Below are 12,709 nucleotides of genomic sequence, written 5' to 3' on the forward strand. Positions count from 1 at the left end.
CTAACGGGTGTTAAGACAAGGGGCGTATAATTGCTGAAAAGCCCCTCTGATTTCTCGATTGAACATCACGTAGAGAAATGGGTTGAGGGCAGAGTTGCTGTACCCGAGCCACGTAAACGCCTTGGTGTAAGCAACATCAATGCAGTTATTACATAGAGGGTTGATAATGTTTCCAATGAAGAAAGGTAACCAACATATAACGAAGCATCCCATGATGATCCCGAGCGTAACGGCCGCCTTGTTGTCCCGGGGCTTTTGGTGATATTTGACGGGCTCTTGAACGCGCACAGACAAGCTCGTGCAACGCGTTATTCGTATCACTCTCGCGTGTACCGCGTTCATTTTGATCTTGGCCGATTGGCGACTAGCAACTCTGTAGATCAGTCCGTATGTAATGACCATGATGACAAACGGGACGTAGAAGGAAACAATGGAGGAGATGATCGAGAACGCTGGATTGAAAGTGAGTATACACTGGTCGGACTGCTGTTCAAACCCAACAGGTTCGTGCCAACGGAGAGCCATTGGTAACACGGACAGTATGAATGCTACAGCCCAGACTAGAGATGTTACTAACACAGCTTTGGTCTTCGTCATGGAACCTTGATAGAGGAATGGATGAGCAATAGCGATGTAGCGATCTACGGCTATTGAGCATAGAGTTAGAATAGAGGCCGAACAGGAAAGCACGTCTGTCGACATCCATACTTGGCATACAGCATGGCCCCATGGCCACGTGCCCTGGAAACGATAGACGACGTCTAGGGTCATGACTAGGCTGGCCACGGCCTCGTCGGCAAGAGCGAGATTGAAGACAAATACGCTGGCTATAGTGTGAAGAGTCGGGGACCGGACAATGGCGATGATAACTAGGAGATTACCAATCACGGCTGTTGCAGTAATTGATGCTAGCAATATCCCCCAAAATAGGGATGTATTAACTGCTGTACTGGGAGAGAACGACGTGGAAGATATTTCATCGTAACTACAGTTTGATTCAATTAAATCGTCCATGTTTAAACTGTAGACGGTTGTCATTCGTTTACTGATTAGAATACGTAAAATCTGCACGAATCGGTGGTGTTCATAGTAACTCCGCTGTGATCACGCAAGACACTAAACATACTACCCCTACGTTAAAGTTGAACATTGAACACTCCTGTGCCCAGCTTTAACGGTGTCATTCGTGTGCTGATTCGACTATCTAAATTCTGCACCAATTGGTGATGTCTAAAACAACTTTGTTGTGGTCACGCAAGAGACTGACACATTGACCATTCATGGTGCCGAGCTTTAATGTCGAAAGTACTTATTGATGTTTCCACTGCATATATCAACACTACTGTTCATATCATGCATCGTGGTAACCACGCAAGACACTGACACATGACTCCTACGTGATATATTATTTCCAGTACTAGATATCAACACTGTCCGGACGGCTATTGCTTGGCGAAAACGAAGGAGATGCACTCAAGTTCGTAGTAAATTCCACTGTCGTCACGCGTTGGATCATCAATCCTTTAACATGACACTTATAACTGTCAATATCCAAATCCAGATAAAATGTGAATAACACAAAAGCGAAGGTCGGTGTTCTCCGAAAAAAATATTGTTACTGGCGATACCTCGCTGTCCGGTTTGACCAGACGACGTTAATGCCAATGCCACAAACACCTTTAACACCTTTTACGAGTGTGTATGTATCAGTCCAGCGAACCCCGTGACATAGAAGTGCCAATACCTACACGTAATATTGTCACCTACAGTTTACATTGCAATCCAAGCTATATAAACGTAGACACAAAGCCTCACTACTCGGGGAAATCGTGCGAAATTCAAACCCAATTTGGTGGAAAGTAAATTGCCCGGTGTTTACGTAGTACGACACGGAGAGCGCGGTCAAGTGTTAAGACTTAACGCTGTCATAATTCTCGCTCGGTGACATCCGTCGCTAACGCCAGAAGTGCAGAAACTATTCAATTAGAGGTTGGCACGCTTCATGTTTCCCAGCACTCAAAGTTGCATCTGTTCTACCCCCGGTCCTCGTCAACCAGAACTGTTCCCCTGCTACAACTTCGACGATCCGAAGTCTCAACTCGTGTACTTCTTGTGTCCAGTGTCTGGTCCCCTCTTGCCATACATCGAGCGGTAATCTGCAATCTAAATGCTTAAATCAATGAATACGTGACAGAGAGATTTTCCCGAAATTGTTTGCTCCCGCAGGCGATAATGACACAAGGCTCGAACGCCTGTCTCGAAATTAATTATTCCGGATGGAAATGTTGCCTTGCGTTGATGTAGAAGCTGTGGTTGTTCCATGATTGCGCAGCGGGGTGGGAAATTATTAGCACTAAAGGAAAAGGTTAAACCTCCGTGGATTTTGAGTTTGTTTTAAACGCATATTTGTAATATTACTTAAAGGAACTTGGCACTTCCCTTGCATCCCAACATACATAAAATAAGGTTGAAAATTTGAGCTCATTGAATTTGCAAGAGAATAATGAAACAAACAAAAACTTGTTGCACAACATTGTGTGCTTTCAGATTCATAATAAAAGGCTTTAACTGAAGTATTTTGTTATCTCAGTGAGATATAACCTCGTTACTTCTGAAGGAGCAGTTTCTCACTCAGTATTTTACATTGCTTCTGACTAAGTTAGGTTGTTGTATGCTAATATTTATTTTGAGTTTTCACCAGATAGTGTCCAGTGCCTTTAAATTCGATTTGGTGGAAACACCACTTGGTGCATAAATCATTCAGTCTCAACGAATTACAGACATGAAGTAAAGACTCAACTCAATGTTCAGATATTTTATATTTTCGCCATAGTGACTTCTTCAGGTTTAGGTGTTATTAAAATAACACCGAAAGCGAAATACCAAATTACTATAGTGCACTGTGCGGTGCTCTCTGCACACTGTGTCCCACACGAACTATATGCTGAAACAACACTGTGTTTTCTCATGCAAACATGTTTTGTTTTTTTAAGCATTAGAAGATTTTGTTTAATAAAGCAGTATAACAAAACAGTAGAATGTTTGTAGCAGCCTAATGATTAACTACAGTAGTTTCTTTTAACAGTTATAGATAGGATTTTACAATACAAGTGTATGTACATTCTACACGAAATCAATATAGCGCCAGCATTATACGATTAACCTATCCATTTTTACGGATCCAGAACCCGTTATAAAGAACGGATAGTGCCCGCGTAATAGCAGATTGGAAATGTATAGTTGTCCGTTTTCGAAGATTTTCATGTACACTGGTTTTTCTACACAACATACCTATCTCCTCAGCCCGCTGCCAAACTGAGGCCTAGTGGGGACATAGACTGGTTCATTTGGCCCAATTCATTATACACACCATATGTGTGCTTGATTGTCCATTGGTACACTGGGAACCACACAATAAAAACAACATCCACGTGATGAAAGGTAATCTTCCGGTGATCAGCATCCAGCCCAGGGATCGAGTGACCTTTTCAACCTCATTCCCAAATATCGACTCTCTGTACGTGTTTCCTGCCATGTTTTTACCAGTTTGTGAATGATTGTGTAAGTCTCAAATATTTTAACGGAATATTACAGAATTGGTTTAGCTAACAAACCATTTGCCGGCAGTGTAAACACTTTATGTAATTCACCATACACATAAACTGACAAAAATATAGAAGTTTGAGATCGATTGGCCATGTGGTCTTCACGAGAAACAAGTGAACGGCCGATTATACGTTTTGCATGACATCGTTAAAAAAAAAATAATAATAATAATACAACGCTTACTGAGCGATAAACTCCAAACGGGAAGTTGCCGTTAGCCGTTAGCTGTAGCCGTTGAAGGCAGTGGACACAATTGGTACTTGTCAAAGACTAGCCTTCACAGTTGGTGTATCTCAACATATGCATAAAATAACAAACCTGTGAAAATTTGTGCTCAATCGGTCATCGAAGTTGCGAGATAATAATGAAAGAAAAATAACCCTTGTCACACAAAGTTGTGTGCGTTTAGATGGTTGATTTCGAGACCTCAAGTTCTTAATCTGAGGTCTCGAAATCAAATTCGTGGAAAATTAATTCTTTCTCGAAAACTATGGCACTTCAGAGGGAGCCGTTTCTCACAATGTTTTATACCATCAACCTCTCCCCATAACTCGTCACCAAGAAAGGTTTTATGTAAATAATTATTTTGAGTTATTATACCAATAGAGTCCACTGACTTTAATTCGGACAGTGACTAAAGCACGGTTCATACTTCGAGAATGCGAAGCGAATTTTGACGTCATTTGTTTCGCAGCGAAAGTTTTGCAGGAAATGAATACACTTCAACTGATGCGAATTATGTTAAGGAGAATGGACGAGAAAGTGTAGATTCGTGGGTAGTACATGTGTGTACGTACCGAAGGCGAGTACATTGTTGTCACGAATCTACACTTAAGGGTATATTCTCTGACTTGAAACTCTTTCCCGAAAGACTTTATAGTTAAGTAGTAATCTACACTTTCAAAAATAGAGTGACGTCACATGAATAATTTACTCGTTGCGATTTTGTGACGTCCGAGTTCACTTCGCCATCATCGCATTCGCACTTGCAGGGAGTATGAACCGGGCGGCTGAAGTCTGTCTGAGAAGCATATCACGTGACGTGACGTAATGTTTACTTTTGTTCTGGCGCGCGTGGGCGTGTGTTATAGGACCCGTGAAATGTTTCTAGTCGTTTCCCTAAATTTGCAATTTGATGATTATTTTTCACGAGACCTTTAGGTGTTGCAATCCCAAAGGTTAGACTGAATATTAAACATTATCCTGTACTTTAAAAGAGTCAAATCAGCATTTTTCCATAACTGGAATACTTGGTTAAATTAGTTACCAAAATAGTTGTAAATTTTCCTAAAGAATTGATTGGGAAAAATGTGTTTTTTTTTACTTATTATAAATAATGGTTGGTTCTTGACAGATAACATATTCTAGTGATATATTTTAAGTTTGAAATAAAAATATATCATGCTTTGTCGTCATTATTATGCGGATTTGTTTACTTTTTTTATATAATGTAAAATGTTTCAGTGCCATGGGACCAATTTGGTGTGGAATTGCCGAGGCACAACAACAAATAGTAGGGGCACAAACAACAGTTACTGAAGAAATAGTACCAACTAGACTATAATGTTGTTTGTACTGCTTAAAGCAATCGCATAACAACGGTAAACAGTTTTGTCCAAAGGCCCACACTTCGTGTATCACAACTTATATATAAAATAACAAACCTGGAAAATTAAGGCTCAATCGGTCATCGGAGTCGGGAGAAAATAACGGAGAAAACCCACCCTTGTTTTCGCACGTTTCGCCGTGTCATGACATGTGTTGAAAATAAATCAGTTGTTCTCGATATCGATAATTGATAATTGTTTTAATGTTTTCTCAAAAAGTAAAGCATTTCATGGAACAATATTTCAAGAGAAGTCTTTCACCATAACCTTCTGTATACCCTGTAATTTAATTGTAAATCTGTGAACTTTTAGTTTTTGTTCTGTTCAGAAAGTGTCCAATGGCTTTAACTTTCAGAAACAGAAATGTATTAAGCATAATTTGTTGACCAGATAAAATTGTTTTTCCATCTAGTATACTGTTTTTCAAAGCTCAAATCTGCTATAGCCAAATATTTTTCTCATGACAGTCTCTTACGTGGGACTGCAAAATTACATGCATATCATCAAATGAACGCTTCCTCCAAATACCCACCGTTATCTACAGGACACCTAGAGTGAAGTAGGACCACTATCTTAATTTACATCCCGCAAAGACATCCCAGCATTACGCCAGTCCATCTCACAGCGATGCTAATTAGGTCAAAGGTCACACCAAGAAACGTCACTGGAAGTTCAACGGCAACCAACTGTCAAAACTCTCCCCTCCAAGGACAACGGCAATGTTTTTCTCCCGGCACATGCTGATGACATGAGTCTCACACGGTGCTACTTTTAGATAGTTCTTGTTTTTAATATACAGACCGTGCAACTACTGGCAGTCTAACAGCTCATGCAGTTGAGCCAGTGCCTGGTACAAACGCGCTGCTACCTCAAGACGGACACCTTTTAGAAGAAGAAATATTAATAAAACATCGTCTACCGTACATCACCTTCACACCGCACACACACACACACCCGACTGTCGATCCGTATGTTGTTGATACAGTATAATTTACAACAACCTAAAATTCGATGTTCGAATGGATGTGCCGATCTGAGATAGAGAAATAGATGGAGAGCCTGGTTTTTAAATCTTTTATTCCACTAACAGCTCGTTTCTTGCCGTGGACACGCTCATCACCTTCCAGACATGACTTGCAATGAGGTCCCGCCTGTATCAATTTGATTCAATTACCCCGGGATGACCCCCGTTCCAGGTCCACTCCACGCCAGGGGGACAACAACACCGGGGAAGAAGGTGAGAGAGAAATCACCCCGAGACGCGCCGGTTAGTCCCCGGTGAGTGTCCCACGAGCTGAGACCCATTATTTGTCCCTGCTGGGAGAGCTCTCATTTTGGGTCAGTGGCCAAAATGAATAAAACTGAGGGGTCGGCGACTTTGGGTTCTCGATGGATGATAAACGCTCTGTAACTGGCTTCCAACAGAGATGGATATAACTAGGGATACCTAATGTTTCTGCGGACTGCTTTTAAAAAAAGAAATCGTAAAGGAAAGTGACAGATAGCAAGGTAAGTGATGAAGTTTGATTAAGTTTAACCTTCCCGAGAGTATAATCACATACTGGTACACCGTAGAGATCCGTACAGGCCTCAGTCAGTAGTTTGTGTACTCGTCTCATCACCCTTCCGCTCTGGAACGGCGCTACCAAAATACAACACGGAAACATACTGATGGAGAAAGGATGTCATTATTTTGATCCGGTGAAACACAAACTGTTTTGGGTAGTTCTACTGTCTTTAAAGAAATAAATAGGTTACGTGTCTAATAACACAGTCGCGGTATCATAATGGTAACTTTAAAGAAGAAACTATTTTAGTATCCATGGTAACAGAGTCAGGTTAGCGGCAGAAACAAAAGTAAACAGACCAGACGTATTCGGAGCAAACAAACCACTGCTATGTTGTAAAGTATCACACTTCCTCCCATGAAAATTATATCCGTAGTTCAAACATAGACAAAGTTATAATTTAGAAAACGCAAAGTTAAAGATGGGTATTTTTAAACTCACAAATTTCCTATATTGTTAGGCACTATTGTACCGTAACAACGTTTCACCTCAACTCGGGAACCGAAAGTTTTTGGCTGTCCTGCCGTGGCGTCTTAAAGTGTTTGAAACCGTTTGTTATAAAATGCATATGATTAGAAAGATATTTTAAAAGTAGAACATAATGATTCACACAGTACAAACATGCCTCGAAATTGTACGGTTTTCCCTTTACGTCGTCGACTAACACGGTCGGCCGTTTTATGGGAGTCAAATAAATGGCCGACCGTGTTAGTTCGCAAAGTAACAGGAAAACCGTGCAATTTCGAAGCATAGATGTGTGGATCATTACATTTTACTTTTAAAACATCTTTCTAACCATATGCATTTTATAACAAACGGTTACAAACGCTTTTCAAAGACCAACTCGACCGATCCAAGGCAACGTGTTCCTTTAAGGGTATCATATTCAATATCTCTGAATTGCTTGCCACCGCTCTTTTTCTGATGATCTTTATGATATAGAGCCCATATTGATTCCCCAAATCTAGGCCAGTGCAACGAAACCGAGGCTCGAACGATATTACTTACAGCCCATCACGTGTGTCATAAACAACCGTGAGTGATTTTGCCGATACAGAGGAAACTACGTAATAGACTCTTATAATGTGACGCCATCTTGTTTTTCCCAACCACTCAAATCATTGCGAACCAACCGAGACAGGAGGGAAAATAAACAATATAGCACCATTCCAGTGGTCATGGAAATCTGAATACGGTGATGCAATATCAACAAGGGTCTATAGTATGGTAAATGTGGTTAAGTATAGATGAATTTTACAAAGGGGTTTTATATCAGGGGGTTACCCCCCCCCCCCCTCCGACACCCCCAGGAAAAAAATAAAATAAAACAAATAAAGTAAAATAAAGGCAAGGTCCCTTTATCTCATTATTGTTACATACTTAATACATGTGTTGGAATCGAGAGTAAACTAATTAGGGTAAAGACTATAAGGTCTCTAAATTGACTGTATAAGCGTTGTGATGGTATGAAATAACAGAGATCTCCGTCTAGTTCCCAAGCCCTCCTTGTCTCAGTTATCCACCATGTCACAAACTACTGACAGCAACCCCCTAAACTCTTCCAAGCCGTGTCTATCCGTTCGCTGCACGTTCAGACGGCGATATAACTCAAGATGGATACAACAACCCGAGCACTGCTCTGATTAACGTAACACCTTCGTCATGATTCCACCTGACCAAACTTGGACCACTCGACACATGGATACAGTGAACTGGTACAGCTGGGCTTCCACATGAGCACGCCTGCGTCATGTTGGATAAACCTAGCACGTAACTCCAATTGTGAATTGGGCACGGGTATATCTTTCCGATGTGGCGATACGATTGACCGAGAAAACGAAATTGGGGCACCCAAAGAGAGAGGGGGTGGGGCTGGTGACGAAGGGATAAACAGGAATTTGTATATCTGAGTAAACCTCGATGGAAGTGGATTTCTCAATTTAATCTCCTGCCCGAACAGCATTAACGTTTAACCTTTTCTCTCTGTTGCAACAAGAACCGACGTTCAGTGTGAACTCGACGTCACAATTTCCTTGACATGGACGACTCCCATGAGCAACTTTGATCCACCCTTAGCACACACAAAAAACAGCTTAGCAGAAAACAACTGTGGTCACTTTTTGTTTCGAACGATTGATTGTTTTGCTGTCATTCGGCCGGCCTGCCAACCGGCACACATCAACAATGGAAAGGTCTATAATAATATTATACTCCGGTGCGACTCCACACTTGCTAAATCGTAGGTCGTGTTCCTTGTCTTATTAAAGTATCTACTTGAATTACATCAGCCGTTTCTCACCTCTTCAACAAACTGAAATATTCCCGATGCACCAGTCTCGTCATTCTATAAATGAATCAGTGATCGAATTATAGATGGACAGATGCGTTTTTATCTACATTAATATTCAAGGCGCCCAGTGTACCTCGTGTTCACACGCTCGATCTAATTTTCGCATTCAGTGATATTTCTCTCCCTGGTGCCCGTTCACACTTGACATAAAATTGAGTTAATAACGCTTGTAAGCTGTGGTATGTTTAAATTTTCCAGATGACAAACTGTTGCTGTACGTACCCTGGTTTAGAGAAAATTTCTAGGGACATTTCTATTTTTTTTTCAGTGACCAGGGCCCAATTACATAGAGCTGCTTAAAGGCAGTGGACACTATTGGTAATTACTCAAATTATCTATTTGCATAAAAACTTTCTTGGTGACAAGTAATGGGGAAAGATTGATGGTATAAAACATTGTGAGAAACAGCTCCCTCTGAAGCGCAAAAGTTTTCGAGAAAGAAGTTATATTCCACGAATTTGATTTCGAGACATCAAGTTTAGAACTTGAGGTCTCGAAATCAACCATCTAAACGCACTCACAACTTCGTGGGACATGGGTGTTTTATTCTTTCATTGTTATCTCCCAAGTTCGATGACCAATTGAGCTCAAATTTTCACAGGTTTGTTATTTTATGCATATGTTGAGATACACCAACTGTGAAGGCTAGTCTTTGACAATTACCAATAGTGTCCACTGCCTTTATGGCAATGGACACCTTTGGTAATTGTCAACGACGACCAGTATTCTCACTTGGTGCATCACAACATAGACATAAAATAAAATAATAAAAAAAACAATGGGCTCAATTCGTCATCGAATTTGCATAAGAATGATGCAAGAAAAAAACTAAAAACTAAAAGTAGCTCAGCACAACATTATTATGCTTTGTAGAATAAGGTTACCAGCCACAACACCATGTCACATGTACAATTTCGCCTGGTATCCTAGCTGCTCATTTCAGCTTAGCAAGCAATTGTTAAGCAATATTGTCTGCTTGGGCCCAGATCAGAGTCATTCAAGTTGGTCGAAGCTGCACCACACCCAATCTGTCAAAGAAACGCGGGGCTGTGTACGGGAAAATAAGGGGTTTAAAATATACACACGAAAGCAGGGGTGGTCAAATGAAATCACACATCAGGTTTAGTTTTATTGTAAACAACTATATTTATAAAGAGTTTAAATAAACTGATTGGTTCAACAACAACAAATGTTTACTTTGCTTTAAGCAGCTTGGTGAAATTGGGCCAATGTCACCAGCGAAAACAATATTGTGTTTTGTATAGGATCTGATTCCCTGACACTGTTGAGCGGTTTGCTGCCCGGTCACTACCCGATGTTTGAGGGCTTTTGTTCACCTTGCTGGATTAGTGTCAAGTTTTTCTATAACTAACAGGTGTTTTTTAGGCGAGTATTACACAATGAAGTCAATCCTTTCAGGACAAAATGGTGAACATTCCTTGCGTGCCACAAGAGCAGTCGATGCCAGTATTTGGCCTAGTATATAGTTATGGTGTTTCATTGAACAAAATGGCGTCGTGGGGTGCGAGGCATAACATTGGACGCTGTCGACAAAAAGATACAGAGAATTAATTTGTGAGTACCCTTTTTCTTTGTCATCATTCAAATTTATAATAATTAATGTTCATTGTGCTTGATAATAGTTGTGTAATTATATTGGTTTGTAGTTCATTACACTATGTTGTACTTGTTAAAATAGCATTGAGATGAGAGTCAGTGCATTTTTAGCGATAGCATTAAGCCCTTTGTCGTAGCAATGATTTAGAGAAAGTTGTGGTGCTAATTTCTATGGTAAAATAGTGTGAATTTTTGAAGGAAAGAATGGTTGACCGGGGAGTCACTAATAAGCTGTCCGTACTCCTTGCCTGGTGCATGTTTCCTTATACATAGGACAATCTAGACTGTTTTAGGAGGATTGCGAGGGTTTTTTTTTTACCTTAAAAATATTTCCTCTTGTATATCCTTACCAACAGTGGGTTTAAGCCTTGTTTGGGACAAACTTTCATTTTCAAAAGCGATACATTTGTTAAATCGATGAAACTGTTTGCTGTCAAAAAATTAATAGTATAAAGCAAAAAGTTAATACAAAGCAACGCTTCAAGTTCTACTAATAAGTTAAAACAAATCAAATTAAAAAATTAATAAGTTAGTCGGTTTTAATAAAATATCAAAGCGGTCGGGACGATTATTGAGATTAATTTAATTGTTTACAGTTTGACACATTAAAAATAATATTGCCGAAACCTAAAATGATCATTAAACGCAATAGGAAACACTTTGCATGTCTTTATAGGAAACGGACGAATTGCGTTTTTAATGCTCTAAATGGTATGGAATCAACTGGAAAACGGAAACGTATATTTTCATGAATATTAACAACAACAACAACAAATCGCAAAAAGAAAAAAATATTGAAAACTCCCAAACCGCACTTTAAAGTGAAAAAAAAACCACAATTATATAGCAATTAGATTTCCCCTATAAGAAGGACATTTGGAATGTGGCAAAACCACTTAAAAAAAAAAAAAAGGAGTGACACTGCAGATACACTTATCAGTCATCCTATTTGTAATGTATATTGGCTTTCGGGTAAGCATTTTAAGGTTTGGGACAAGTCATCCTAATATTCTCACTAAATCCAACATATTTAGCAAACTGCCTGTCAACCTGATTGATTGCTTCGTTTCCATCCAATTCAACACAACTTTTGAATTTTGTGTTTCATTGCAAGCTGTTACAATTTTCTTTGTGTTCATGACTTCCCATAGTCTTCAAACCTCATTTGGCAAAAACTCGGGCTGTGACGTTGCGTATGCAGATAAGCTTTCTGGACGAGTTGTTCTACGCTTTATATCACTGGGTATCGGGTTAACGGAAGAGGTTTGTGACTGGTAGTAATTGTCATGGCATCGGGTGTCGAGTAAAGTTGAAATTTGGGACGAGTCGTCATTGTCATAGCATTATGTATCGGTCAAGAAGATAAAGTTTGGGACAAGTCGTCCTACTTGTCATGGCATTGGGTGTCTCGAGTAAGAAATTCAGGTTTTGGACGAGCCGTCCTAATTGTCATTTGAAAGGGGAAACTGGTTCTATTTGACGAGGTTTTTGACGAGTCGTATGAATTCCCATGGCATAAGAGGGACGAGTCGTCCTAATTGTTATATCATATATATAGGGGAACGGGCTTCGGACAGGTCGTCTGATATGTCATGTCGTTATGTATCAGGTAGTGCGGTTGAGTTTCCGGACGGGTTGTCCAAATTGCATGCTTATAATTGGATGTCGAGTAAGCAGTTGAGGTTTAGGGGTGAGTCGTCCTACCTGTAATGTCCATGAGTGGGGAGTCAGCAGATGATGACCCATTGCCGAAGAATACCCACCTGCTCCAATATCCAGCTCTAATTTCCTCTCGCCCAATATTTTGTTGTTGTAAAATGAACTGGTTTTGTAAAATCCATATTATCTAATCTTCTTTCAGAGAGTGATCCCTTTTTTTTGGGCTACGCTATCATTTTACCTTTCCAGGAACTGGCATATAATATATCCACCCAAACCAAAACACACACAAACCAGAACAA

General features: G+C 40.1%; 1 protein-coding gene across 1 annotated transcript; it reads right to left on the minus strand.

The window, feature by feature from the left end:
* Nucleotides 1-1,014, minus strand: LOC139940285 (dopamine receptor 1-like). Its single transcript, XM_071936479.1, has 2 exons — nucleotides 334-1,014; nucleotides 1-252 (listed from the first exon to the last, which is right to left on the minus strand). Exons 1-2 carry the CDS (start codon nucleotides 1,012-1,014, stop codon nucleotides 1-3), a joined length of 933 nt encoding a protein of 310 aa, XP_071792580.1.
* Between the last annotated feature and the right edge of the window lie 11,695 nt (nucleotides 1,015-12,709).

This window comes from Asterias amurensis, chromosome 8 (assembly GCF_032118995.1).
Source record: "Asterias amurensis chromosome 8, ASM3211899v1".
Classification (NCBI taxonomy): domain Eukaryota; kingdom Metazoa; phylum Echinodermata; class Asteroidea; order Forcipulatida; family Asteriidae; genus Asterias; species Asterias amurensis.